The sequence below is a fragment of the Patiria miniata genome, unplaced genomic scaffold (assembly GCF_015706575.1).
Source record: "Patiria miniata isolate m_02_andy unplaced genomic scaffold, ASM1570657v1 HiC_scaffold_24, whole genome shotgun sequence".
In the NCBI taxonomy this organism is placed as follows: domain Eukaryota; kingdom Metazoa; phylum Echinodermata; class Asteroidea; order Valvatida; family Asterinidae; genus Patiria; species Patiria miniata.
The window spans coordinates 12,688,869-12,714,862 of NW_024037063.1; the positions used below are offsets into that span (position 1 = coordinate 12,688,869).

General features: G+C 41.1%; 1 protein-coding gene across 1 annotated transcript in view; it reads right to left on the reverse strand.

Moving 5' to 3' along the window:
* Nucleotides 1-7,185: 7,185 nt before the first annotated feature.
* The window catches only part of LOC119732122 (phosphatidylinositol 4,5-bisphosphate 3-kinase catalytic subunit alpha isoform-like), a 49,765-nt gene continuing 30,956 nt past the window's right edge, over nucleotides 7,186-25,994 (reverse strand). Inside the window, exons 6-18 of the mRNA XM_038205516.1 lie at nucleotides 25,599-25,790; nucleotides 21,667-21,927; nucleotides 20,314-20,414; nucleotides 19,406-19,487; nucleotides 18,999-19,163; nucleotides 18,175-18,278; nucleotides 16,379-16,547; nucleotides 14,026-14,254; nucleotides 12,313-12,391; nucleotides 11,073-11,243; nucleotides 9,846-9,963; nucleotides 8,690-8,838; nucleotides 7,186-7,466 (exon numbers count right to left, since the gene is read on the reverse strand). Of these exons, the coding sequence (XP_038061444.1) occupies nucleotides 7,202-7,466; nucleotides 8,690-8,838; nucleotides 9,846-9,963; nucleotides 11,073-11,243; nucleotides 12,313-12,391; nucleotides 14,026-14,254; nucleotides 16,379-16,547; nucleotides 18,175-18,278; nucleotides 18,999-19,163; nucleotides 19,406-19,487; nucleotides 20,314-20,414; nucleotides 21,667-21,927; nucleotides 25,599-25,790 (2,085 nt within the window). The 3' untranslated portion in view covers nucleotides 7,186-7,201. The remainder of the gene's footprint in view (nucleotides 7,467-8,689; nucleotides 8,839-9,845; nucleotides 9,964-11,072; nucleotides 11,244-12,312; nucleotides 12,392-14,025; nucleotides 14,255-16,378; nucleotides 16,548-18,174; nucleotides 18,279-18,998; nucleotides 19,164-19,405; nucleotides 19,488-20,313; nucleotides 20,415-21,666; nucleotides 21,928-25,598; nucleotides 25,791-25,994) is intronic.

Here is a 25,994-nt window from a genome sequence, read left to right on the forward strand (position 1 = left end):
TAATTTAAAGAGTTGCTAGTGGTTGGAGGGCATAGAAGCCATCTGCTGTCAAATTCTGAGGCAAATTCTAAGGAACTGAATATGCACAAACATTATTCTATTCATCGGGGCAATTCCACGGGAAAGTGGACATGGCTGAAAAGTGGGAAAGATATGAAACGTTCAGAACTACAAGCATCATGGCCTCAAATGTGGTATCAAATAAAAGGGGACAACAAGACCTTTTGTTTGAGAGATGTGTGAGTGAGATGGGGTATGGTTAAGTGTGGTTTTTCTGGTCAGAAAAATGGATTTTTTTTTGCTAGAAATTATGGATTTTAGGTAGTTATTTTGGCACCTTGTGTTTATATGCAAACTGTAAGTGTTATTGTGAGTTTTTGGTTTTCAGGCAGAGAGAAAGGTTCATATTTTCTGCCCAAAGTGTTTTTTTTTTGTAAGATTATAATTTTCTTATATGTTTTATCTTGTACCAAACACGGATGGACAAACTGTAACGTGAGTTACCGTAACATGAGTTACCAAATATATCCCTCTGGATATTTCATGATTGATTTTTTTTTAAATAATTGTCATGGTAGCATATGACTTACATCCTAATGATGTAAGGGCACTGAAAAGATTTTTCAAACAGTTCACAGTATGAGAAACGTTGAAATGTTAGGCACTTCATTTGTTTTCCATGTCCATTCTGTGTAACGTGAGTTACCGATAAAAATGTACTGCCAAACCAACAGAAGTTTAATTTGTTTGCCTTTTTTGGGGTGGTTTAGTCGCTTAATTTCAAGGAATCTTCTGTGAGAAAAAACCACCCTAAATACTTTGCCTTTATAGATAACAGCACGGAAGAACCCATCAAAATGGAGCGTGACTATGGAATTGCCCATTTGCCTTGCTTTAACCTTTTCAAAGAAACATCATTTTCAACCCAACATTCAAATGAGTGGTTTTATTTTGGTACCGATCTTGTATAAAATACTTCTCGTCTAGTATTAAGGCCAAAAAAAAAAAATACTCGGTCTCTGGTCAGTGCGCGCGTCGATTTTAATCATGCGCGTCAACCTTTTTTTCCCTTCAAATGAACACGGAAGCTACAACAGCGCAACTCCTCAAATGTTTGTACCAAGGAGCACCAAGGAATGGGGAAATTGCACCAAGGCAAATGATAAAGGGCACCAAGGCAAATTATGGAGGACACCAATGTATAATGAGGGCACAAAAAAGCAAAATAGTACCCACCTTGTCTGTACAATTCAAGCTTAGAAAAAAAATAAAAATAAAAACCACCAAACAAAAACAAACAAACCGCGTCGCCGCATCAATTCCGGAACTTCGGTCTGACCAGGGACCGATTATTATTTTTTTTTGGCCTAACGTCCGAGCCACGGAACCTGCAGTAGATTTTACCTAAAATTTGGTCCCATTAACGCTAAATATGACTTTAACATGATGCAATACATGTGTCAAATCTGTATATGGTTGCATGCAAATCAAGGAAACAAACTGACAATAAAGCCCATTGCCACCTCTTGATCAAAAGAATTATGCCCTTAGCTAGTAAAAACAAATGTACAGTATGTAAGTAACCACTTTAAACTTCTTGAATCTGCAGCTTGGGGAAACGCAGCCTTGGCCCATAAACACGGGACACGTTGCCCCGGCCTAATGTGTAACAGTGACAGATCTTTAAATATTCTTGTCCGTCCCGTCTTTTTAGGAAAAACACGGATCTTCACTCAGGCAGAAGGAGCCCGCTCTGGCAAGCACGCTCAGGCGGAAAAACTGTTGACGGTTTGCGGTCAATGGAAGGGAACGAATTCCTTCTTTTTTTTTCTCTTTTCTTTTTTTGCATCACAGCCACTTGTGATCTCGTTTCTTACGGCCGGCCGGCCGGGCGCTGGGACATTTATTTAACCTTTTCACGATCCGAGGATAATGGGATGTGATAAGAGTGGGGATTTAAACATCTTGTAGAGTTTAGGGACGGCGGAAGGAGAAGAGTACCAACCATGAAGTCGTTCAATTGCTGTGACAGGGAAGGTTAGAATAATGAGAATCAGATTTAAAGTCGCAGTTGTTGTGTATGGATTTTAAACATTTTCCATTTTGTGGGGAGAGGATAAGAGACCTAGTCTGAAAATCTGGCATTCTTGGTACTGTTTTTCCCTTTATCTGATGAAAATAAATTTTAAACAGAACATAATCTTAATATGTAAATTCTGCCTTATTTTTAATAAAACTCACTGGTGCTTAACACAAACTGAACTTTTTCTCAATTTTTGAAGAGTATTCAAAAATTTTCTAAAAGAAATATCCTACATTCTATTTTGCAGAACTTTCTGGCCTTGATTTACATGTACACATCCCTTTCTTTTCACAGGGGTTGATTTTGAAGCTGTTTAATTTTAAACGAATACCCCCCCCCCCTTCAGATTTCCATAAAAATCTTCTTTTTAAAAGTACCCGGCCCCCGATGTACTTATGAAGTTATAATTGATCCCATAAAATTAAAAGATGCATTAAAAACCAACAGAATATTTTCAAATTTCAGCCGTCAAAACTTGCCCAAACCAAAATTTGTCCTGAAACAAATAAATATTATTTACCACCCACAAAATATGATTGTATATGCTTCTGATAGAAAGAATAATTTGTGTTTTACACATGACATATAAGATGAAAGGTCTGTTAAATAAACATTTTTGTTGTGAAATTTACAAAGACTGGAAAAAAGTCTTTCATCGAAGCAAACATAAGGATTTTTTTGGGATTCAGTTTTCCCTCACGTGACGTGGTTTGCAAAAGCATGCAAATCCGCCCTTTGGCATTCTAAAATGAAAGAAGGATTGACGTGACGATAAAGTTCATCTTCCGCGTCATCATCATCGCGAGTCAGTTATCGTACCGGTACGTCCGTGTGCGACAAGACGAAGGATAAATCTTTTTATCTAGAATTGTAGATGATGGGGATTACAGTTGTTTTCCTCCAGCAGAAAGGTTTAGGATAACAGATTTCATTTTTGCGGGGAGTAAGTTACTAAGACGCGTCGCAAATAGGACAAGTGCCTTAACGTGGGTTAAATTGAAAAGTGTGTTTGCGTATTTGCTTTTGTTATTTCTTGCTTTCTTGTTTGTTCATTTTTGTCCCTCATTTTCTGCTTGAATATTTCATGGACTGGAGATTAGCATTGTATTTGTATTAAACATGTCTCGAAATGTAATAGAGACTGAAATAAACAATTTTTTATGATGCAACCGTGGGAACAATTTCATTGAGATGCGAAGCAATAATTATGGCTTGGAAAAAACAATGTGTGTGGTAAGTACACATGTAACTGGATACCAGTCATAATAAATACACATTAAAACCCTCCTATGTAAACATACATTCTGTGCCAAGTTATCCTTTCAGTCAAAATCAATCAAGTTACTGTTTTCAACAGTTAAGATCTCCTAGCCCACATAAAGCAGGATTGACTGGCTGTGACTGTTTATGTAACTTGATACATCTGTGCTTTGACTGTGAGTGATTGATAAGAGGCCTGTGCAACCAGTTTCCTGCTTTTGTCTGTTGACTGAATTTGACTAGTCAGAGTGCTCGCTTCAAATATAAACTGACTGTTACTGACTAGCCTGTTTAAAAGGCATGGCAGGGGAAGTGGATGGAATTTTTGACTGTCTGTGACTGTTTAAATAGTTGTTTCTGGTACACAGCCAGATTTGTGAAATTTGCAATTACCCAGTAACGAACCTACAGATTTTTAACGAGAAAATGCTTGCTCGAAGTGAAGACAGGACTGGTACTAAATACCCTGTAAAATTATTCCGCCTGAAATGGTATCATTTGGAAGAAAACAATCATTGAAGATGGTTTAAGAAAATGTGCCTGTTGGCACATTTTTTTTTACATGGGTTAGCAACGGAATCCAGTTACGAGACTCCAAAAATTTGTCTCTGTTTTCCCAAAATGTCCACTGAGCTGAAACTGCAACAAATTCGTTGTTTATGCACCCTTCTTAAGATTTTTAAAAATGTTGTTGCTTTAAACGAACAAAAAAATGCAAATGATCAAGATTTCTTAGGGTTAAGAATCTTGGTTTTAGGTTAAGAATCCCCTGTAGTTAACAAAAACAATATAATTTTGTATTACTACATAAAAGCAAAAGACAAACTTGAAAAAAAAGGAGGAAAACACCAGTAAACAGAGGGAAAAAGTTGAAACCTCTTGGATTTAGTGTCAATTCCTTGCCATGAGTTGCCGTCTTGACCATTTCTTTCCTACGGTTGCCTAACTACAGCCCAATTAGCTTAATTCTGGACGATTACCGGCTTAACACAAGTCAAGGCCAAGATTATGCTGGCTCGGGATGAGACGGGTCATTAGGAACCAGATTATATATTAATATACCCCGAGTTGTTGGCCAATATGCCACGAAGGTCACACGTGGGGGCTCTACACATACATGTAGAGATTTGAATCTTTTTTGTGGGTGTGTGTGAGTTTGTCTTACATTCCCTATGTGGACTTGTGAACAAGAGATGTCCACATAATGCAGGTTGTGTTAACGTTATGTGGACTAAGCCGTGTCCACATAACGTTTTGCCCTTTCTGGAAAACAGGTTTAGAGGCATTTTTGGGTTAGGTTTATCCGTAGCAGAATGAAGAGAAACACTATAGGGAATCATAGAAAAAAAATTGGGTTAAAAGAGTTTTCACAGTTTAAGTAAAGTTATTTTTTGTACCGAGTTTTCTTAACTACACGAAAACAAAGGAATGTCCAGACAAGGTATGTAACGTAAACCGGTGTGTGTGGGTGTGTGTGTCAAGGATCTCTGGACATACATGTACATTATATCGTCGGGTGCCTGGAAGAAGGTCGTAAGGGGCGAAAAATGAGTCAAAAGGTCAAATTCAGGGTTTTTTTGCGGTTAATCGATTAAGCTTGGAAATATCTTTCATTTGATATACATAATGTCTCAAGGGGCTACGTCATTCTGACGTAATTAACAGTAAACAAAAGACGGAAGGAGGTTTTTCATTATTTGTGCCCGGCAAAAGGTCGTAAGCATGTAATTATAATGTAACAAAAAATGTTCCAAGCGCCCTAACGTCCCACTGAAGTGGGTACGCAAAGCCAAGTTTGTTCCCGGCAAAAGGTCGTTAGGATTTAACACGCCGCTTAAGCGCACGCTTAATGCAGGGCGGATTCATGTTTAAGGCAGATTAAGTTTCCGGTAAAAGGTCATTAGCAGAAAAAATTAAATAACTTTAAAATTAAGTGATATTTTGAAATAACAATGCACAATATGATTTTTATTATTAACGACATTCATGAGCTCAAATTTCAGCCTGATGTGATATTTCATTTAGAAATGGGAGCACAAAACCTTTAAACTCGATTATCTCCAAAAGTGCTTTTTGCGTCCCTGGGCTGCTAACGTCCTTTTCCTTGGCACACGATGATATGTGGACTACAGTGCAAGGGTCGCATTTCTTGATGTCGTGCAACATGATGTTTCTGCTCATGGACCAGTTGTCTAGTGAGCACAATTTTGGTGGCAGAATCCGCTTAAAAAAATAGCGACACTCTAATGGCCAAAATCGGTATTCAAACTGCATATGTGCAGAACAAGATTCAATGTTTTACTTTGAGATAAACGCGGCAGATAAATGCACATGCGTCCACGTGGGGGACGTGGTAACCAAATCTGCAATTTTTCATGAATTCAAAAAGACGATGGAACTTTTTAAGCAGAAAATACTTCGTTGTCCAATTTTTTTGCAAGTTTGCTTGGTAACCGCTATGATATTGCACGCATATAGGGACAGGTGTATCCTGAGGGAAAAATCGTCAAATCTAGGTGTGCACATGCGGAGTTGGAATACCAAACTCACTTATTGAAAGCCAACGCCAAGCTGTAACACAGAGGCTTTGAAATTTGAAATATGCATTGAGACTCGAGAGCACTTTGGAGTATGCATATTTATCTATGAACACCTTTCGCAAACTATGGACAAGTGCAGAATGGATGTCCAAAAAAAAAGAGAAATGACAGACAAGAGACATTCGGGCGATTCACAATGCAGTGCGCGCCACCAAGAGTTGGCCATGGAAAGTCAACTTTTCAAGTTTACATTCGACAAAATATGGCCCATTTGAATGAGTGTCAGTAGACACTTGAGGTAATTTGTTATAGATTGGAGCATAGCGTTCTCTTGCCTTACCAAAAATCACCACATTGATACAAAGAAAAGAAAAGGGCAAACATATATTCGAATCATACGCTTACGAAACTACTGACCGGAAAAAACGAACAATTTCAAATGTCCCGCGATGCAAATTTGTCGACCATATCCGACAATGCACTGGGAAAAATGAACTCTCCGTGGCAAACTATTGGTGGCGCTCTGCATTTGTGAATCGCCGAAGTAAAATTGTCTTAATTTCAGAGAAAATTACTACTTTTCATAAAAAAATGTTCCCTCCTTTAGAAAAAGTATATACAGGGTGATTAAACAAAACCTTCACACTTTTTCAGGGGCAGATTTCTCAAACTTGAAGAGACATGTTGAAATTATGTTAAGATATTCGTAATCTACAAGATCTTGGTCGTATATGGTGAAAACGGCGTAAAAAAAAAAAAAAAAGCGCAAGAGGCAGACTCCCGCACTCTAAAAGTTTTGCCAAATGTGCTGTGTGTGCAGCATGAAATGAGACCAGTAACGAATTTCGCAAAACTTTATGAAATGGCGTACCGCCAGTTACGCAATAAATCGTAGTGCAAGTGGAGTTTATACACCATTTCATAAAGCTTCGCGAAATTGGCTATTGGGCTCAGGTCCACTATGGGCTCCGTGCGCCAACGAAAGAGGGCGCTCTTTTACCTAGCAACGACGTCCCATGGGTGGGACATTAAGCTGGTTGACGCGCACCGCTCCTTGTGTGTGACGCACGTACACCAAGGGATTTGTACTATGTACACGCAGTGGTACGGCCGCCCCAGCAAAATTGCAGTCAGGCAAGATGGCGTCAGTCGATCACCCCCAACTGTACTTTTTTTTGCCAGTGAGGGGGTATTTGTGAACGGAGCGGATGGGTCTCTGGTCACAAATTGGGAAGCAGGTCAGGATTAAAGATTAGGAATAAGGAGTGGTTTCTAGGAATGTCGAAGGGAATGCGAACAAACCTACCTTGAAGTGTCTCTAGATGCCGTGTTTAAGTGCGTGGCACAGCCAGTCCATCTTAGTGGTCCATCCACCACCGTGGGCCTCATTCAGCTGCTTCATGAAGTACTCTACGGCCTCTGCTTCTTCCTTCTCCACCGCCATGGTCTTGCGGAGGTAGGAGATGTCGTCGATGGACTGCAGCTCTGGGATGCCCGTGGCCAGCATCATGGAGAAGAGGGAAATGAAGAGGTTGGCCGAGCGGCGGAGGATGAGGTAGGCCGAGCAGCATAGCTCCTGGAACCTTTAGGTGAGAGAAGTTTATAAACTAAATGTTTGGTTTCTGGTTCTAGAACCGTGTCTTCTGGGGTTGATGGAAGAGATACAAGGTTGGCCGAGCAGCGGAGGATGAGGTAGGCCGAGCAGCATAGCTCCTGGAACCTTAAGAGGAGAGAAGTTAACAAATCAAATGTTTGGTTTCTGGTTCTAGAACCATGTCCTCTGGAGGATAATATTGAGGAGATATAGAGGCTGGCTGAGTGGCGAAGGATTGGGTAGGCCGAGCAGCAAAGCTCCTGGAACCTTCAGAGAAGAAACGAGGTTGGCCGAGTGGCGAAGGATGAGGTAGACTGAGCAGCACAGCTCCTGGAACCTTAAGAGAGAAGTTAATAAACCAAGTGTTTGGTTTCTGGTTCTAGACCAAGTCCTCTTGGGTTGATAATGGAGAATGAAATACAGCAGTTGGCTAAGTGGCGGAGGATGAGGTAGGCTGAGAAGCATAGCTCCTGGAACCTTCAGAGGAAAGAAGTTAAATAAATCAAATGTTGGGTTTCTGGTTCTAGAACCATGTCCTCTTGGGGATGATATTGAGGAGATATGGAGGCTGGCTAAGCGAGGAAGGATTGGTAGGCCCAGCAGCACAGCTCCTGGAACCTTCAAAGAAGAAAGTATGTAAATATAAGGTTTGGTTTCTAGTTCTGGAACCATAGACATCAACCCTAGCTGATCGGTAGAGGATGAGGTACATGTAGGCCAAGCAATAGAACATTTGAACATTGAAAGGAGAGAACTTAAAAGATCAAATATTTGCTTTCTTTGGAGGAGGGCCCAATTATCTTGACCAAGTGTAAGATTATGAGTTAAGATAAGCAGACCAGCTCCAGGAACCTTGACAGAAGAGAGGGATGTACATGTAGCTCAGAGGTTTGGTTTCTGGTTCCAGAACCTTGTCTGTGCAGGAAGAACCAATAGCTTCATCTCAGCATGGAGAAAGGAAGGATCTAAACATTTAGCTCATAGATTTGGTTTCTGGTCCAAGAACCTTGTCTCTGAAAGGCATCAAATAGCCCTAGTTTAACAGCCCAAAAATGGAATCTTGACAAGAGAAGGATGTACATGTGCCTCACAGATTTGAATCTTCTTTTTGTTCAAGACCCTTGTCCATAAATGTCCGAAGGAATTTAAGGGGTAGGTTTTTAAGGGGTAGGTTTGGCAGAAATGTCAGATGCTGATTTGTGAATGACCTACTTTTTAAACTCCGGACTCTTGTTGATATCATTGCCCTTGGTGATGACTCGAAGGAAGTCCTCCGTCAGCACGAAGGGGACGCGCTCCCGCTTGATACCGTACTTCTTCTTGATGTGACCCAAGAAGTGACCAAAGTCGATGTGGAAAATCTATGGGAACAAGGAACAAAAGAATGGAAATTCAATGCTGCATTTGTTACACTTTGGCAATGTATCAAGTAATTTTTTCCTTTTTGCGATCTCAACTGCTACTCTTTGATGAGGTCAAAATCTGTTCCCGAACTGTTCATATGATATCTCTGAATGAAAATTTCAAAGAGAGTCAAAATGTTGAGAGAAACAATTCAGGTGTGTTTACAAACACAAATGCCCCGCAACTGTGACTGTTCCCATGACATAATACCACTCTTTTAACATCAACTTACATGTACATAGCTCACATGGAATGTTCATTGACAGCATTAGTGTTTTCTGTAGGTTTTATATGATTTAATCCCTATGATCTCAGAATAAATACAAGATTTTTATTGTTTTAGCCACTGTGACCTTAACCCTTGACCTTTCGACCCCCAATGCAATAGGCTTCTTCGAATTACCAAGAACAATCCACAAACCAAATTTGAAGTTTACATGTAAAGTATTTCTCAAGTTATCGCGCTGACAAAATTTCTTGTTTTAGCCACTGTGACCTTGACCCTTGACCTTTCGGCCCCAAATGCAATAGGCTTCTTAGGATTACCAAGGACAATCAACAAACCAAATTTGAAGTTCACATGTAAAGTATTTCTCAAGTTATCGCTCTGACAAAGTTTCTTTTGTTTTAGCCACTGTGACCTTGACCCTTGACCTTTCGACCTTTTGTTACGCAAGTCCTACACATTGCTTAAGTTAGGCACTGTTTCGTGAAATCGGCTGCTGGGCTTATTTCAGGAGCCGAAATTTGCCAAACACGGAATGTTTTTGCTTAGCAGAACAACAAGTTATCAGCAAAAATTGTCTATGTGCTGTCTATTAGCTTGTCACTGGTACTCAACAGATTTCTGCTCAGCACCTAAATCCACTTAGAACTATTTCCTGGTCCAGGACACCACTCTGCCTCCGACCATGGCCTGCAGTAGATTGGTAACCGGTTCGATTCCAGGTTGTGTTTTTTTTACCTGTCCGTTCTCATTGAGCATGATGTTGTCGTTGTGCCGGTCCCCGATACCCAAGATGAAAGTGGCCACGCAGTATCCGGCGCAGGACTTGGTGAACATGTCGATGGCATCGTCATACCTGGGGGTCAAGGTCACATATAACACCATTTAAAAAATAAAAGTTCAATTGGGCAGGAGGGGTGCAATATCGCACACAACACCATCAAGCAACAAAATTTGTTCATGAGATCAACAGATCTGGAGAGCAACATCACATACAACATCATTCAAGAAAAACAGACTCTCCATTGGATCATTATGTATGAGGCAATATCATATACAACACCATCAAGCAACAAACTTGTCAATGGGATCACCATACCTGGAGAGCAACATCACATACAACATCATTCAAAGAACTGCAAAGGGAACATTGACCTCCATTAGTAAGACTGGATAGGACACGCGTATACTTGCGCGCAGTGAAGATTTGGAAAACGCGGACACAAACAGCTGGGTAGTACAGTGCGGGTGTAAAGTTTGCGACCACGCATGCGTGACGTTCATGTGCTGTATGGTCTGTGTGTGACCAACGCATTTCAACTTTCAAACCCTCACCGATGACTATGCGTACATGCACAAGATGGAGGGCGTTGTGTCCTTTCCAGTCTTACTAATGGAGATCAATGGAAGGGAACAATATATCTCAGGGACAATATTTATCACACATCAATCTATCCATCAATCTACAGAACATATAGATCGGGTGCCCGGCTGAAGGGCATCTGAGCGTGCTGATGCATTTATCATTTTCAAAAATATTGCATTGATAGGGTCCAATGTTCCCCCACGCCTATTATGAAACTAATGTTCTCCCACGTGTAATATAAATTGTACAAATTTTAAATTTGTCACACATATGAATCACAGTTTTTGGAACAACTTGTATTAATTTCTGATGAAAATGTTTACATTTTATTAAAATAGAGGCAGTTTTCTGCCTATTTTTGCGGTGCGGCCAGGCCGTGGGTTGGGACGAATAATTCAATGACACGTGATCAACGACCCACCAACCAGACGACAGGGATTTAGTCAGGCGTTGCATAACATAAAACAATCGTTGCCTGTAGTTATATGGTGCAGGAGTTTTCGCACACCCTTGGCTCGGCCTTAGTACCATTTATCCCCCTTGGGTGTGGGAAAACGCCATGTACCACATCCCAGCAGACGATTGTACGATGTACTTACTGATCTCCCTTGTTCTTCTCCTTGATCCACTGATGCAACACGCTGCTCTTCAGCTGTAGGGTCCCCATGATGCCGGCTTTGTGTTGTATGTCGTAAATCGTCAGTGAGTTCTGAACCACCTCGATCAAACCGGTGGCATTACCTGAGGCTAAACACTTGTAGGGTTGCATACTGCGAAAAAAAAGGGAGTGACAAAAAACGTGCTAAGATGAAAAACTATGGGATCTATTTTTTTTAGTATTTGTTATGTCTGTGGAGTGGTGTTGTCTTGTTATTATGTCCGTCCAATGCAAGACCTTTTGTGAAATTTCATTGGTTGAGAAATTTCACGTGAGGTACTGCATAAGATCATGTACAAGTAATGGGTTCCGCGGAATACATCGACTCATGTTACCCTGGTACATCACCTTTCATCGTTCTCAAAGACTTTTGAACATTTTCATCCCTGCTGGTTTGTGCAACACAGCTAGAATAGACATTGGCCACGAGATGGGTGATGTTACGCTTGTCAACACGACACATGTCAATGCATTTTATGAAGGACTGAAGTGTTCGAATCTTCAATGAAATTGCATAGGGGTGGGAACACAGAAAAAAAAGTACTGTCATCATGAAAATGACAGTTTAAACCTAACCCTGCCAGAAGCAACACAGTGCATCAGGTGGAAACGTCTGGTGCACTTTGATGCATTCAGCTATCAACACCAGTGCATAAAAGGGCGCTTCTGAGACAATGACAGCTAGTCCTATAGATCAATGCTTCAGTTGTAATCCTGCTGTGTTCAGGGACCACAAACTCTTAGGCAGTTTGGCCTTGAGACTTTTGGCCTGATGGATCTTGCTGCACTGGGCAGGCTTGTCACTTAGACAAGTGTTGCATGTTGCTGCATTTGGCAGGGTTTAAAAATACCCCTGCCCCTGAGGGTTAGGGTTTAATATATTAAGTATAATATTCTTAAAAAATAAAAATAGAATCATGGTATAACAATATACTTGCCGTCTAAAAGAACTTGGCTAAGATATCCTTTACTAATGTTGAAAACATGTAATGTTTGATTGTACGCAAGAGACATGTTGATGCAATCTGACAAAGCATCTCACAAGTTTGAAGTCTGTAGGCCAAATATTTTTGGAGATACTTCGACATAACCAACAACTTTCTGACCGAGTTTCTGGAGCCTCATCTACTGTTCCTTCAAGAAGTCGGTCACGCCTTTAAGAGGCTTGTTTCATCACTTACTTGAGGTCCAGCCCGTTCATCTGCCAAATGTTGTCCATGATTTCAAAGATCTGCAGCGTCAGCATGTCCTGCCGCAAATCTGATCAATGAATCAAAAAGGCTGGCATCAGGCAGTGTGTCACGTCAAGTTGAAGTATTTATTAACCCTAACCCACCTCACTCCTCCAATATCCTCCTGGCGGTTTTGGAGGATTCTAGAGGATTGAGGATGAATGGTGATTGAATCAAATGAGGATTCTGGAGGATTGAGGATGAATGGTGATTGAAGCACATGAGGATTTTGGAGGATTGAGGATGAATGGTGATTGAAGCACAAGAGGATTTTGGAGGATTGAGGATGAAAGCATTTTGAGGCAGGACTGTCTTATGATTTTAAGGGTATTTGGCGTTGGTTATCCTTCATTTAAACACGAGTGCAAAGTTTTGGGATGAGGAGGATTTTGGAGGATTGAGGATGAATGCATTTTGAGGCAGGACTGTCTGACAATTTTGAAAAATTTAGGCGGAGTTGCAAAATTTTGGAAAATTTGGGAGGATTTTGGAGGATTGAGGATGGTTGTAAGCAACAAGGGCCTAGGGGGTTAGGGTTAATCCTTCAAAGGAAATGACCGGATCCAACAAAATGAGTCTTGTGCACGTAAAGACATTTGTTCAACTTATACCTGTGCATTTACGCATTACAAACAGAATACTCAACTCCTCATTTTGATATATCAAACAGTTTGACATTCAGGTGAATATGGATGGTATGTGGATGAATACAAACGTTATTCACTTTTGAATGAGACATCGAACAAAAATCAGCCAATAGTAAGTATGGAATAATCTAAAGTTCGAAGTTTCCCGTTTTCTTAAAATTGAAAATTCCGTTTTCTTAAAATTGAAAATTCCGTTTTCTTCGGGTTTCTTACAAAACAAACACCACAATCACACACAACACTTGAAGTTTTGCTCTAGATGTCACCGCACGCACGCACGTGGTAGCCTGCCGGCCGCGGGCCATACAGAAAATCGTGCATAATACATACACGTACATACATACATATCCATGGCATACAATAGAATGTCCTTCTGTGATGCATAATTCATGACGGACAGCTTGCCTGTGCACCAATCCGGGACAATTGTGCATGCGGTAAGAGCCAAGTAGGTTGTTTAGCAGTTGTGATATAATGTGGGCGATGTGGTATTTAGTCTTGGTTGCAAGATGGCTTGCGGTCATTCCGCATGTTGAATCGCATGATACCGTGCGTGCGTGCACAGACCCCACTGCGAAAGGCGTTGTAGAACCAAGACTAGCAATTTGCATTTTGACGTGAACTCAGCTGGTTCCCAATGAAATACGAATCCCTGCCACACTGCCGTGTTACCAGTGATGCCGATGTCACAGCACGTTGTGCATACGCACATGTATTATGTACGTGCGTGCATTTGGCCAGCGATCGCCTCAGTCCCGCTGCGATGTGCATACATCATTACATGTATTTGGTACGAAAGAATTGAAGACAACACTACGAAAACTGTTTAGTAGGTTCCTTTTCAACTTTTCATGTACCTTTTTGGCAGTTAATATAGAATTCTGTGTTGTCCTTAGTTTCCGTGAAATTCCATCCGTTTTCCGTATCGCAGAGGACTTCGGACTTTAGAATAATCGCCTTACCACTTTTTCTTGATGTGGCCAGACACAACGAGTCAAGAGGAAAGTGGACTTACCGTCACCCTTCTTGAAGATGATCTTCATGTCGGCAAACATGGCGTCGGCCATCAATTCGTGGTTCTCCCAGACCAGCCATAGAGGGCGCTTGGCCGAGGACATGATACGACAGTCCTCCACCTTCAGCTTGCCCAGGGTGAAGGTGGGGTTGAGCGGCAGGGGGAAGTGCTGGAGGGCGTCGATGAAGTCTGCCTGCTGCATCTGGTCCGACAGGTATTTCAGCCGGTCCTGAGGTTAGTTTGGGGAAATGATAATTTTCAGGAATTGTCAAGTTAACTCTCCGAGGACTTCAGCTTGGAACCTCACTGAATTCTCCAAAATCCTCCACTAAGCAGGAACCCATATTCTTTGCACTCTGAAGCCGCCCTCATGTCAACATTGCGACGCCACAGAACAGTCGGCGACGACAAAGAACAGTCATTTTTTGACTGTTAACACCAAAAATAAGTCTACGAAACTTGTAAGAATGTTGTAAGAATATCCAGAATGCTGTAAGAATATCCTGAATTACTTATGAATACCAGAAGATTAAAGGGAATATACAACATTTGCAAACATCGAAAAATAATACTACCTAGTTTTTACGAAATACCTTACTAGGATGTTGGTAAATGACAGTCTAAAGCATCCTGTAAAATTATGGCACCTGGTGTGAAGTCATTTTCAAGAAAATGGTATTTTTGTAAAAATTTCCAACGGTGGTCGGCCGACCACCGTTGGAAAAACCTAACTATTTTTCAACTACTGCTCCAAATTAACCATTTTTCTTTCAGTCCAAATTTTGTTTGCTATTGGTTACATGTTCATGAACGGGTGCAGGCCGGCTAGACTGGTTGCATTACCTTACAAGTTTCCGGCATCTGTAAATTGATCCGTTTTATATTTAGTGGAGTCAGGGAACCAGACTACTTGAACATTTTTGTTTTTCTTGGTTTTTCCAGCATTTTCGAACACAAACCTTCAAACATGTCAGTCTAACAATATTTGATCTATTATACTAACCCCTCAAATAGTTCATTTCTGAAAATTACAGCAAAAGCCAATCATGTATATTCCCTTTAAACCAAGGATTGAAATTGGTTCGCGAATCACCTCCACAATTTTGAACATGTCGATCTTTCACCGAACTAACAGAATCATCCCGAGGCAGCCAACAACCATTCCCAGATTTACTCAAGAATGCTATTCGCAACGATTCGGCTTAAAAATCAGGAATGTGTGAACCTAGCATTAAAGGGAAAATACAACATTTGCAAACATCAAAAAATAAAACTACCAAATCATTTTGAAATACCTTGCTGGACTGTTAGTGAATGACAGTGTAAAGCATCCTGTAAAATTATGGCACCTGGTATACTGTCTTTTTCAAGAAAAGTGGTATATTTGTATCAATTTCCAATGCTGATCGGCCGACCAGCGTTGGAAAAACTGGCTTTTTTTCAAATACTGGCCCCAGTTGACCATCGCACTTGTTTGCAATCGATTACACACCTATGAACGGGTACAAGCCAGCTAGACTGGTTCCCTAACCTTACAATTCCCCAATGTATGTAAACTGCTCTGTTTCTTCTTAAATGGAGTCAGGGAACCAGACTACAGGAAAATGATTGTTTTTCTTGGTTTTTATAGCATTTTCGAACCCAAAACCTCAAAAAAGTCAGTGTAACTATATTTGCTATATATTTCCAACCCCCAAATTCCATCCATTTCTGAAAATTACAGAAAAAGCAAATGATGTATATTCCCTTTAAGCTCAGGGCAAGCAGGCAGATTCGGTCACGCTTCACTGCTCTGCACAGTGCTGTTTTAGCAATGACACTCTGTGTGACACAGTTACTTTGACCCTCACTCCCTAGGAAGCAACCTCAATCCTTCGAAATCTTCCAACTGCCTCCATGTAAAAATTGCATACAGCTTCAATCCGGCAAAATCCTCCGTTATTTCTTGAATATGGTCCTTGGAGGGGTGACCACTGCCTTATAATCCTGCAAAATCCTCCAGCAATCACCGTCAATATGTTGAGGCAGAGCCAGTGACATCCTAAAGCAGTGCGGAGGATTTCAAGTATAATCTAGGCCTAAATGTATGCATGGCTGAGCATAAACAACACAAGGTCTGGCCCAAGACCTCGACACAGTGCATCCTCCAAAATCAGCCACACAATTTTGCCATATAGCCTCAATCCTGAAAATCCTCCATTTTGCAAAGAGGATTTTGGAGGATTTGGGAAGGTTAGGGTTAACACGTCATATCCCTTCACCTGAAACTGACCTGCAGGGTTTTTCAAGGGTTTCACATATTGCTCTGAATAGTGACGTCCCACTAGAGGGTGAAACAGTACTAGGGACTCACTTTACTGGTGTCGTCCTTGCGCACGCTGAGCGATATGGTCAGGTTTGTCAATTTATCGATGGCCTCGACCTGCTTGACGATGAGCTTGAGGTACGGTCCTAGGGCTCGGCAGTAGGCCTCCAGCATCAGGCCAAACCTCTGGCTGACTTTGGGTTTGTGCATCTCAGACCTACAATAACAGAAGTAAAAACAAAAAAAGGCAGGCCAGTTGAGTCAGAATGGCCAAAAAGTTTGTGGAACAAGTAGTGGTAACGTGATGAAAATGAAAATCTACTTTCGCTCGATGTATGGAGGCTGGACTTATTGCCTGCACATTGTCATGAAAGTACATGTAACAAGCTTCGCAAGACTAAAGCATATGTGGTTTACACCATAGAGCTATATTAAATTACTAGAGCGCTAACTTCGTGTACAAAGTAATGCCTGCTGGGCGCATCCATGTTTGTGCACAAACCTATGGAGACCTAGACATTTTGTACGGCTTTTGTACGGCTATTTGCATATCTGCGTTTGTATTCCATACCGGTGCGTCATCGAAGCCGATACGCCCAAAACCGAAACGCACGATCAGCAAATGAGCGTGTCATTTTGCTCTACGCAAACAGCGCAACGCGTGCGTGTATTCGCTGAAGATGCTTTTGGCCGTCACGTTTTTTTTTTAACCGTCAATGACGCGCTTAAGTTGTTTGCGTATGTTCTACTTGCGCGTTGCATGTAGAGTACACTTTCAAATTCAATCCATCTAATTTCATTATGTTCTACAAACACGCACATGAATTCAAGATGTCTGCGCCCAGGACGGCTTCAAAGCGTCTCCGCGAGCAGAATGACGAGTTAGCGTTCTAGTAATTTAATATAGCTCTATAGTTTACACTCACAAGTTCTACATGAATAGTGGGATCTGGCGACCAGAATTCGAAGCTTTTACTACTGCGGTGGTGTCACGCTTACATGCATGCTGCACGCGTTCTTGAAGACGAGGCGTAAACGCATTGGTCGAAGGAGCCCAGAGTGCGTGCGTACTTCCTGAGCGTGACTTGTGTGGGCATGGTGCAACCGCAGAAAATGGCTGCCGGCGGATTTGTTTATAGGCAGGCCTCATAAAGCTGCTCACAGACCAGTGTTAAAGCTACAGTCCATCATTTGCAGCTATCCGAAAAGTAACTGGCGTAATTATTGTTGAAAAACATACTTGGTTGAAAGATAGTAAGGGGACTAAACTCCCTGTGAAATTATTCTTTCTGGCAAGCTGTCATTTTGAAGTAATCAACTAAAGAAGGCCTTTCCAACGGTGCTTCTTAAGACGCACCGCAGGAAATTTAAATTAGTAGTTCGTTTTGTTATTCGGCGAAGCGCGCGCAAAGCATTGGCATGACGCACACGCATGTGAGGTTGCTATAATTCGTGGGATCAGTGGGCGACATCGCGTCGCTGCAATCGGCTCAGTAAGAACATGTCTCGGACGCTGAATTCAGGCCCAATTCAAAACATGATTCAGCAACTTTTGATTTGAAATTGAGATCCTAGAATGCTGTTTTTCTCGGAATATACAGCTACAGCTGAAGCTGAGCTGAAACTTCATCAGGTTAGTTGTTCAGCACCCTTCTTTAGATTTTGAGTACGTTTGTTGCTTCAAACGTTTGTTGCTTCAAAAATTCACAAGTGACAGTCAGTCAGTCGGTCAGTGAGTTAGTGACTAAAGAATTGTATTCATTGACATCAAATGACTTTCCGAAATCATTATTTTGTAAATTTCCCGTTGGTTTTTTTAAGTTGGGAGAAAAGGTTTTGTGTACCTGAGATGCCAGAAGAAGAAATGTCCAATGCGCTGGTTGTAGAGGGACCTTCTCATGAGAAACCGTGCCAGAGGATTGTCCAGATAGGATTCGTATTTCAAAACCTAACAAAATAAAAAAAGACGGGAAGAGTCTATTTAAATTCAACTTCAACAATGTCACAGAACTTTTTTAACATTTCTGGACCGCAGATGGTAAAATAATGTTTGGAAATGGATAATTTTACGATCATTAAACATGCTTGTCTGAATAAATGTTACACTATAAGTGCATTATAAGTAGGTCATTCATGCTCAAGTATCATTCAAAATGAGTTCAAACTTTTCTCATTTGTTAGGTAGGTAGTTTGCTTTACATAATCACTCTTATAGGAAAAAAGGCATGAAGGAGTGCTTCCAGAATTTACAAAACTGTTCATGTCAGATGTAACAGGGACAGGAAAAAAGTAAATCCCAAATGTATAGAATGATCCACAAGCACATGACAGTTCATAGTTGAACAATTTCAGATTACGTCAAGTAGAGAGATTGCGGGTAACACCATGTGGAAAGTAATCTCTTCTTGGAAGAAGTGTGGTTCTGAAAAGAACCGGTTGGTTGAGTGTGGAACTCACCCTCCTGAGGACGGACAGAGCACACTGTCCGAAACGTCGAGTTCTACACTCAACCATCCGGTTCTTTTCAGAACCACACTTCTTCCAAGAAGAGATTTCTTTCCACATGGTGTTACCCCTAATCTTTGCACTTGATCTCATCCGCCATGCAAAGCTACAAGTCATATATACTTTCAGATTATGCTCTCCGGAAAAAACAATAACCCTGTACCTGGACAAGTTGCAGGATGTACTGTAATAGTTCCTCATCTGTCAGGTTCTGTTCCAGCGATTCCACAGCGAAGGTTCTGACTCCGAGATCCGCGTAGCTGCAGTCTAGAAGACCTAACGCTGTCTCATTGTCTACGAGGTCCCAGTCTTTGAGTAGGATGTACAGCTGATGCAAACAAAGTGGAGTAATAAATCTTTGAGTACAGAAAGGTCGTCGTTCACAAGTACCCCCTCAACGGTTACAAAGGGAGAGTTGGGGTGGGACCACTGGGAAGGGCATTGGAACGCAATGCCTACGGTAACTGATGTGCATGCAAAGACGCCAAATTGTTTGTATCCAAATTTCAAATATTGTAGCTGAAATTGCCTTTTCAATTTTACCAAATGTTTCAAACCACGTTATTTTACCTGTGATACATCATCTCTGGAATTCCACTTGACAGCGTTGAGCAGCTTGGGCAAAGAGTTTGGTCTCGCTTGACAGTATAACCTGAAAAAGAACAACAACACAAACCAAGACACATTCAAAAAGTGACAGCTCCTTCTTCATTAGGCCTATAACCCTGCTAGAAGCAACACAGTATATCAGGTGTATAAGTCTGTGGGACTTTGCTGCATTGAGCCATCAGCGACAGTGAATATAAATGTCCAATTCTGAGACAATTGGAGCTACACATAGTCCCACTGAACAATGGTACTGTTGTATTTGGCAACCTCAGACTCTGAGGAAGTTTCAATGTTGGATTTTTTTTCAATCAGAGAGATCCTTGTTACAATGGGCAGATTACACTCTTTGACAACTGTTGTATTTTGTTGCACTGAGCATGGTTGTATTAAAACCAAATACTCTGAAGGTAAAAATACTGTTATTTACATGTAGCGGGGTTGGTCTAAAGCTCATCAACAAAGAAGTTTGTTGAAAATTGCTCAAGATACACTGTCCCTGCTGTTTTCAAGTTCCACCTGGAAAAAGGTATTTGATTTTCAAATTGCTATTTTTTTTCCTAGCAAAACAAAAGTTATTCACTTTTGAAAGAGACATCAAAAATAAAAAAAATTCAGTATGGAATAATTACTTTCTATCTTTTGAATTAATTGCAGTCCGACAATATTTAAGTTCTAGCATGGCAGACTAGTTCCTGCCCCCTTTTTACAAATGGGTGCCAGTATCCAGTTTTCTTGCAGGGCTGATCTGTTTGTGGCATAAAATCAACCCAAGATAAAAAAAACAACATTTTTTTTTGCATAACATTTGTTAGAAGGAAAAAAAAGCCTGATTTTTTGTTCAAAGTAAATATCAGAGGACTCCACTTTACCTGCAATCCCAGACTAGTTCTTTGTCTTGTTCTGACATTTCATGCAGCGTGTCTCGTCGGATGATCTCGTCTAGTAATCTAGCCTCCTCAACCGATGGTATCTGTGAAAAAAATTAACAGGGTTTAAAAGGCAATTAACCCAGGTTATCATGAGCTAAATCGGGATTACATAAAGCCAAACAGGGTTTTTAAAAATAAAGCTATAAACTTTGCAACACTGAGCAAGTTTGGGCGCAAACTATAGTTAACCAAAGTTTGACTATTTTCGCTCGAATGAAGGATGGTTGGACTTCTCTAGTCGACTATTTGAAACTGAACCACAGGGCACGGTTGCATTGCTGTTTACCAATCCACTCCGTTCACAAGTACCCTCTCACCAGCAAAGAAAGTACAGTTGGGGTGACTGAACGACGCCATCTTGCCTGACTGCAATATTTTGCCGCAAAGCGCGGCCCCTGCATATACATAGTACAAATCCCCTGATGTACGTGCGTCACACACAAGGAACGCTGCGCGCGCGTCAACCAGCGAAATGTACGTGTCCCGCCCATGGGACGTCGTTGCTAGGTAAAAGGGCGCCCTCTTTTGTTGGCTCACGGAGCCCATAGCCGTGCGCATCATAAAGCAACGGGGAGCCAGGACCAAGAAGTTTCATGATGACATTTTGCCCATCGTTTGGCCAGAGGCAGTCGCACAGGCGCGAGTTACGTGACTTAGTGATCGGGTGTGGGTTATGTCAAGAATCAACCAGGAGGGAGGGGGGAGGTCATCCCATCAAAATCCTTTTTTCCCCCAAAATAACAGCACCACACAAGTAAATCACAAGTTAATTCATAAGTCCGGTCACAAGTAACAGGGGATGCAGCAGCGATGCACCCTTTGAAAAGCATCTGAGCTAAAGTTGATCTGGATGACTAGTGGTGGACTTGTGGTGGACCTGTGACGGACTTGTGACGGACTGGTGATAGACTTGTGATTCACCTGCGATTCACATGCAATTCACTTGTGATTCACTTATGATTCACGTGTGATTCCCTTGTGATTCGCCTGTGATTTGCTTGTGATCCACTTGTGATTTGATTGTGATTTGCTTGTGATTCACTTGTGATGTGCTTGTGATTCACTTGTGATTCCCTTGTGATTTACTTGTGATTCACTTGCGATTCACTTGCGATTCACATGCAATTCACTTGCGATTCACTTGCGATTCACTTGCGATTCACTTGTGATTCGCTTGTGATTGACTTGTGATTCACATGTGACAGACTTGTGTTAGAGTGTTGTCTTGAGATCCATCGCAAGCACTTCGACTACAACACTAGAGAAATTTAGAAAATCCTGAGTTGGGCTTACTTTAGACGGCTTCGAGGGCACGTTGGCGGCATGATCGCTGATCTCCTGAAACTGCGGGAAGACCAGGCTGTACTTGTAGCGCTCGCACTCCAGCTCCAGGCACGGCGCATCCTTGTTGGGATTGGAACCAGTCTGGCCGAAGGGGTTGAGCAGCTCATCGTGGCCCTGGGGGAGGGGCCAGAGGTAGAGGCGCAGACTCCCGGCTTGCAGGCGGTTGGTGTAGTCAAAGAGATTGACGTTACCCCAGGCGATGCAGACAGACTGTAAGCAGTCAGAAAATAATTAGAAAAGTTGAGCATTTATCAAAATGTATTTGCTCTGGCGATCAGCCGAGTCACAAATGTGAGGTGTTCTAGCAAAATGAGATGGAACTGGGCTTAGGCCGTAGTGGAGAAAAATGAAAAAAACTGAATAGGCCACATTTCATATTTCTTCATATGTGGTGCAATCAAGCTGAATGAGTCGTTTGTCAACCCTGGTCAATTTTTTTCTTTGCTCAGCCGAGTCGCAAATGAGAGGTGTTCGGACAAAATTGAGATGGAATGGGCATAGGCCGTAGTGGAGAAAACTGCAAAAAACTGAATAGGCCATATTTTTTATTTTATTTTCTGATTTCATATTTCTTCATATGTGATGCGATCAAGCTGAATGAGTCGTTTGTCAACCCTGGTCATTTTTTTTGGATACAGATTTGAAAAGAGCACAATCTCAGCATTACTGCTGTGAAAACCGCATGCTGATACCATCTTTAGTTCAAAAATTATGGAAGTCGGAACACCAAGAGATGTGATGAAGTGATGTGATGAAGTGGCCCTATTTTGGCCTGAATCTCCAAATGAAAGTTCCCGACAAACATGACAAACGACTCATTTAGCTTATGTAATCTTTGATATGTCTTCTGTTAAAAATGTAGTATAAAAATGTGTGGAATAAAAGTGTTATTAGGGAAAAACAATTGGCATCTTTCATTTTCATGAATACAAAACTCGACACTTTAATGGCTTTTCTCAGTTTGTTACTTTTTTGGCACGTCGATAAATATGAACTTTAAACAGCCATAACTTATCAACGGAATGTCCGACTGAAGAGTGCAACAAACAGTATTGCAAGGAGAATTTTATTCTCATTCCCAATACATGTACCTGGAAACCCTCGTTTGTACGTTTGCCCACTTCTATTACATTTTGCCAGAACCAGTCAGAAACTACATGTGTCAGTAAAGAATTGTGTGCATTGATCAGGAATTACATGGGATGAACAGAAATTAACCGGGCTAGTCTGGACTTGCATGATGAGCCTGTCGGAAATGCACCGGCAAAAATATGATGACCTTGGCCTATCAAGTTGAAGAGAACAATACATGTATACCAGCAAAAATGTCGGCTCAAAAATTTTAGGACAAATACCGGTTCTGAGGCTGTCAACATTTAAAAATATAAAACTTCCAATAAATAAAATACAAGTACTGTTTAAAATAAATAAAGTACTGTTTGATCTTCCAAGGACATTTCACTATTCAAATATTCAATTACATTCAGCATTGGCCTGAACAAAAATACAATGGGATCGGAATTAGATTCCAACATTTCTGGAATTGCTTCTGTTTTTGTCAAGGAGTGAAAATTCCTTGCAGAATTAATTCCAAGTTTTATGCAAGTAATAAAAGTAAAGTAATAAGAATGGAAACCCTCGGTATTGTCACAAGTAAAAAGTAGTGTTTAATCACTGAAAGCAAAGTCATTAAGGGGTGTGATCCCTCTCTTAAACCGAGTCTTGCACACGTGCATGCACGACGTGCAAGTGCCATCTAACCATAAATTTGGGGATATCTTGTGCAATGGAGATGAATTTGAATGCAGGGTTTTGCCCTTTACTGAAGTTACTTAAAAAGTGCTGCAATACTCCGTCCTGTCTGAGCTTCAGTCCGAGAGAATGAAAACTTCCCAAACTTGCCCGGGTGGGACTCGAACCCATGACCTCCTGCTAACTAATATAGAATTATACATGTTTATCAGATTCAAAACCCAGCAATCTTGGCGGTTAATATGGTTTTGACTTCTGCACTAGCATGTATTCAGTGAGAATACAGTGCTTAAAAAAAAAATGACGTCTGTGAAGAGCATAACCAATTTTAAAATTTACTAATGTACAAAGATATGAAAAATACAGTAGATTTTCAGGCATGTAACCTGTAAATACAATAGAACCACACTTGTTTACAGTCTTTGAATGACCCGAGTTATCTGGTGTTGATATACAAATACTGTACAAATATTTTGATAGTAAAGTCCAACAACCAAATACAGATAACCTTATTCAACTACAACCGGTAATCATTATGTCTGTCTGCCAATCTTGCTGTCTCTTTTTGGTAAATACGCAAGTTTGCCCTTGTTAAACACTACCCGGTACCTTGTTGATGGCTCAGTATTAAATGGCTGTACTTCAAAAATTTAGAAAGACATTTGTGTAGGGATGGGTTTGATGTGCACAAGCATGTACATGTATAGTCAGGTTACCGGGCAAATTGGCATACGTTCCGTACATAATGTGTAGCTGGTTCACCTCTGATCGATTTCACGAAACTTGGTTTTGCTGTGCACCGTTTCAAATATTACAAAATCTTGGACGGGGATGATCATAGCTTTCCTAACGGATGATTATGTACAATTTCATATCGGTTATAGAACAATCATTGAATCAGTTTGGCCTGCCATTTTTTTCGGGGGGGGGGGGGGGGGGGGAGAGCTTTCGCCGACTTTTTTCCGAATTGGGTGACAACTCTCAAAATTCTGTCATGGTTAACTTACCATTTCATTTATCTGGAAAGCAAACTGTGAATTTCTTGCATCTGGCTTGATCATTCGCTCTTTTCACGCTCCGCCATTGGGCATGCAGAGCCTCGATCTGGCAACTGTACACAATAAAAATAGCCGGTTCAGTGATCTGAACCCCGACACGGGAATCACTGAACCGGCTGTATCTATTGTGTAAAGTTGCCAGATCGAGGCTGTGCATGCCCATGGCGGAGTGTGAGGAGAGCGAATTACGGCAATGACATGCTGTACAATTTTCAATTTTGTATGCAACTGCTAACACAACCTCAAAGGGTCTATGTGATGAATTTTTCTTTGGAAAACTTTTTGTGCAACTTTCTACTCCTCTTACATGTATGAAAACTATTTGACAGACCTTTTGGTTAATTTTATTGAAAAGTGCACTTCTTTAAACATTAAACAAATTTCCATGCTTTTCTGGATATCTGAGGGACCTGGGGCGCTGTTAATACTATGATGACATTTCAGGAAGACATTGTTAACTTTTATAGGGGTTTTCTGTTCAAATTGGGAACCCAAAATTTGCTCATTGAAAACATTTGTGAGAAAGGGTTGCTCATTGGCTTACTGCCATGTACCGTACTTACCTACACAACGACGAATCACAAAAGACAAGAACATTTATGACAGCAATACATGTAAATCCAAAATTCTGGCAACTTTTAGTGCTAAAATAGCTGTAACATTGAGGTTTCTGCCTGAAATGACATCACACTTTTGCTCATGAATATGGAAATTGGCATTAGCATAAAACCCCAAATGGCACCAAAATACCCTTGGAAATGGCAAAACGAAAATTGAAAATGAGTTTAATGGGCCACAAAGGACCATTTGGAAGGATAGCATTAACAAAATTACATTGCATAAGTGCTTAAGCTATGCCATAAGTTGTCAAACAAGTCGTAGACTAAATCATGCCCTCCAAAAGTTCAGTGAAATATGTCATAATCTTTGCATAATGTGAAATATGCAACTATGGAGTTAAAATGTGTTGCAAGTGGATTTTACAACACTGCGTAAAGTTTCATGAAATCGACTATAGCACAACATCTATCCCGCCTTCTTTTGCATCCTAGCTCCGCCTTCAACTCTCACCTCTTTTTTGCCTTTGCGTTTGCTGGTTGAGCAGATGGAGACGCACAGCCGGGCGCTGCGCGGTATGTCCGGGATGCGCAGCTCGTAGGTCAGCCACTCGTTCCAGCGGGGATTGGAACAGGGGACGTGCTCCGTCATGACCTGGGGGCACAGGGACTCTGAGCCGTGGTAGATACCTGAGCGCACATAGATCTGAACAAAACAAAAAAAATTGTAATAATACATGTAATAATAATAATAACAACAATTATAACGGGTTCTTATATAGCACTTTTAACAAAGATCAAAGCGCTTTACATTATTATTACCCCTGATCATTGGGCCAATTAAACATTTCAAATACCATCTCAGCTCCTTGGGGAGTATACAGCTCGATGCTGCCTGTTAGGCGCAAGC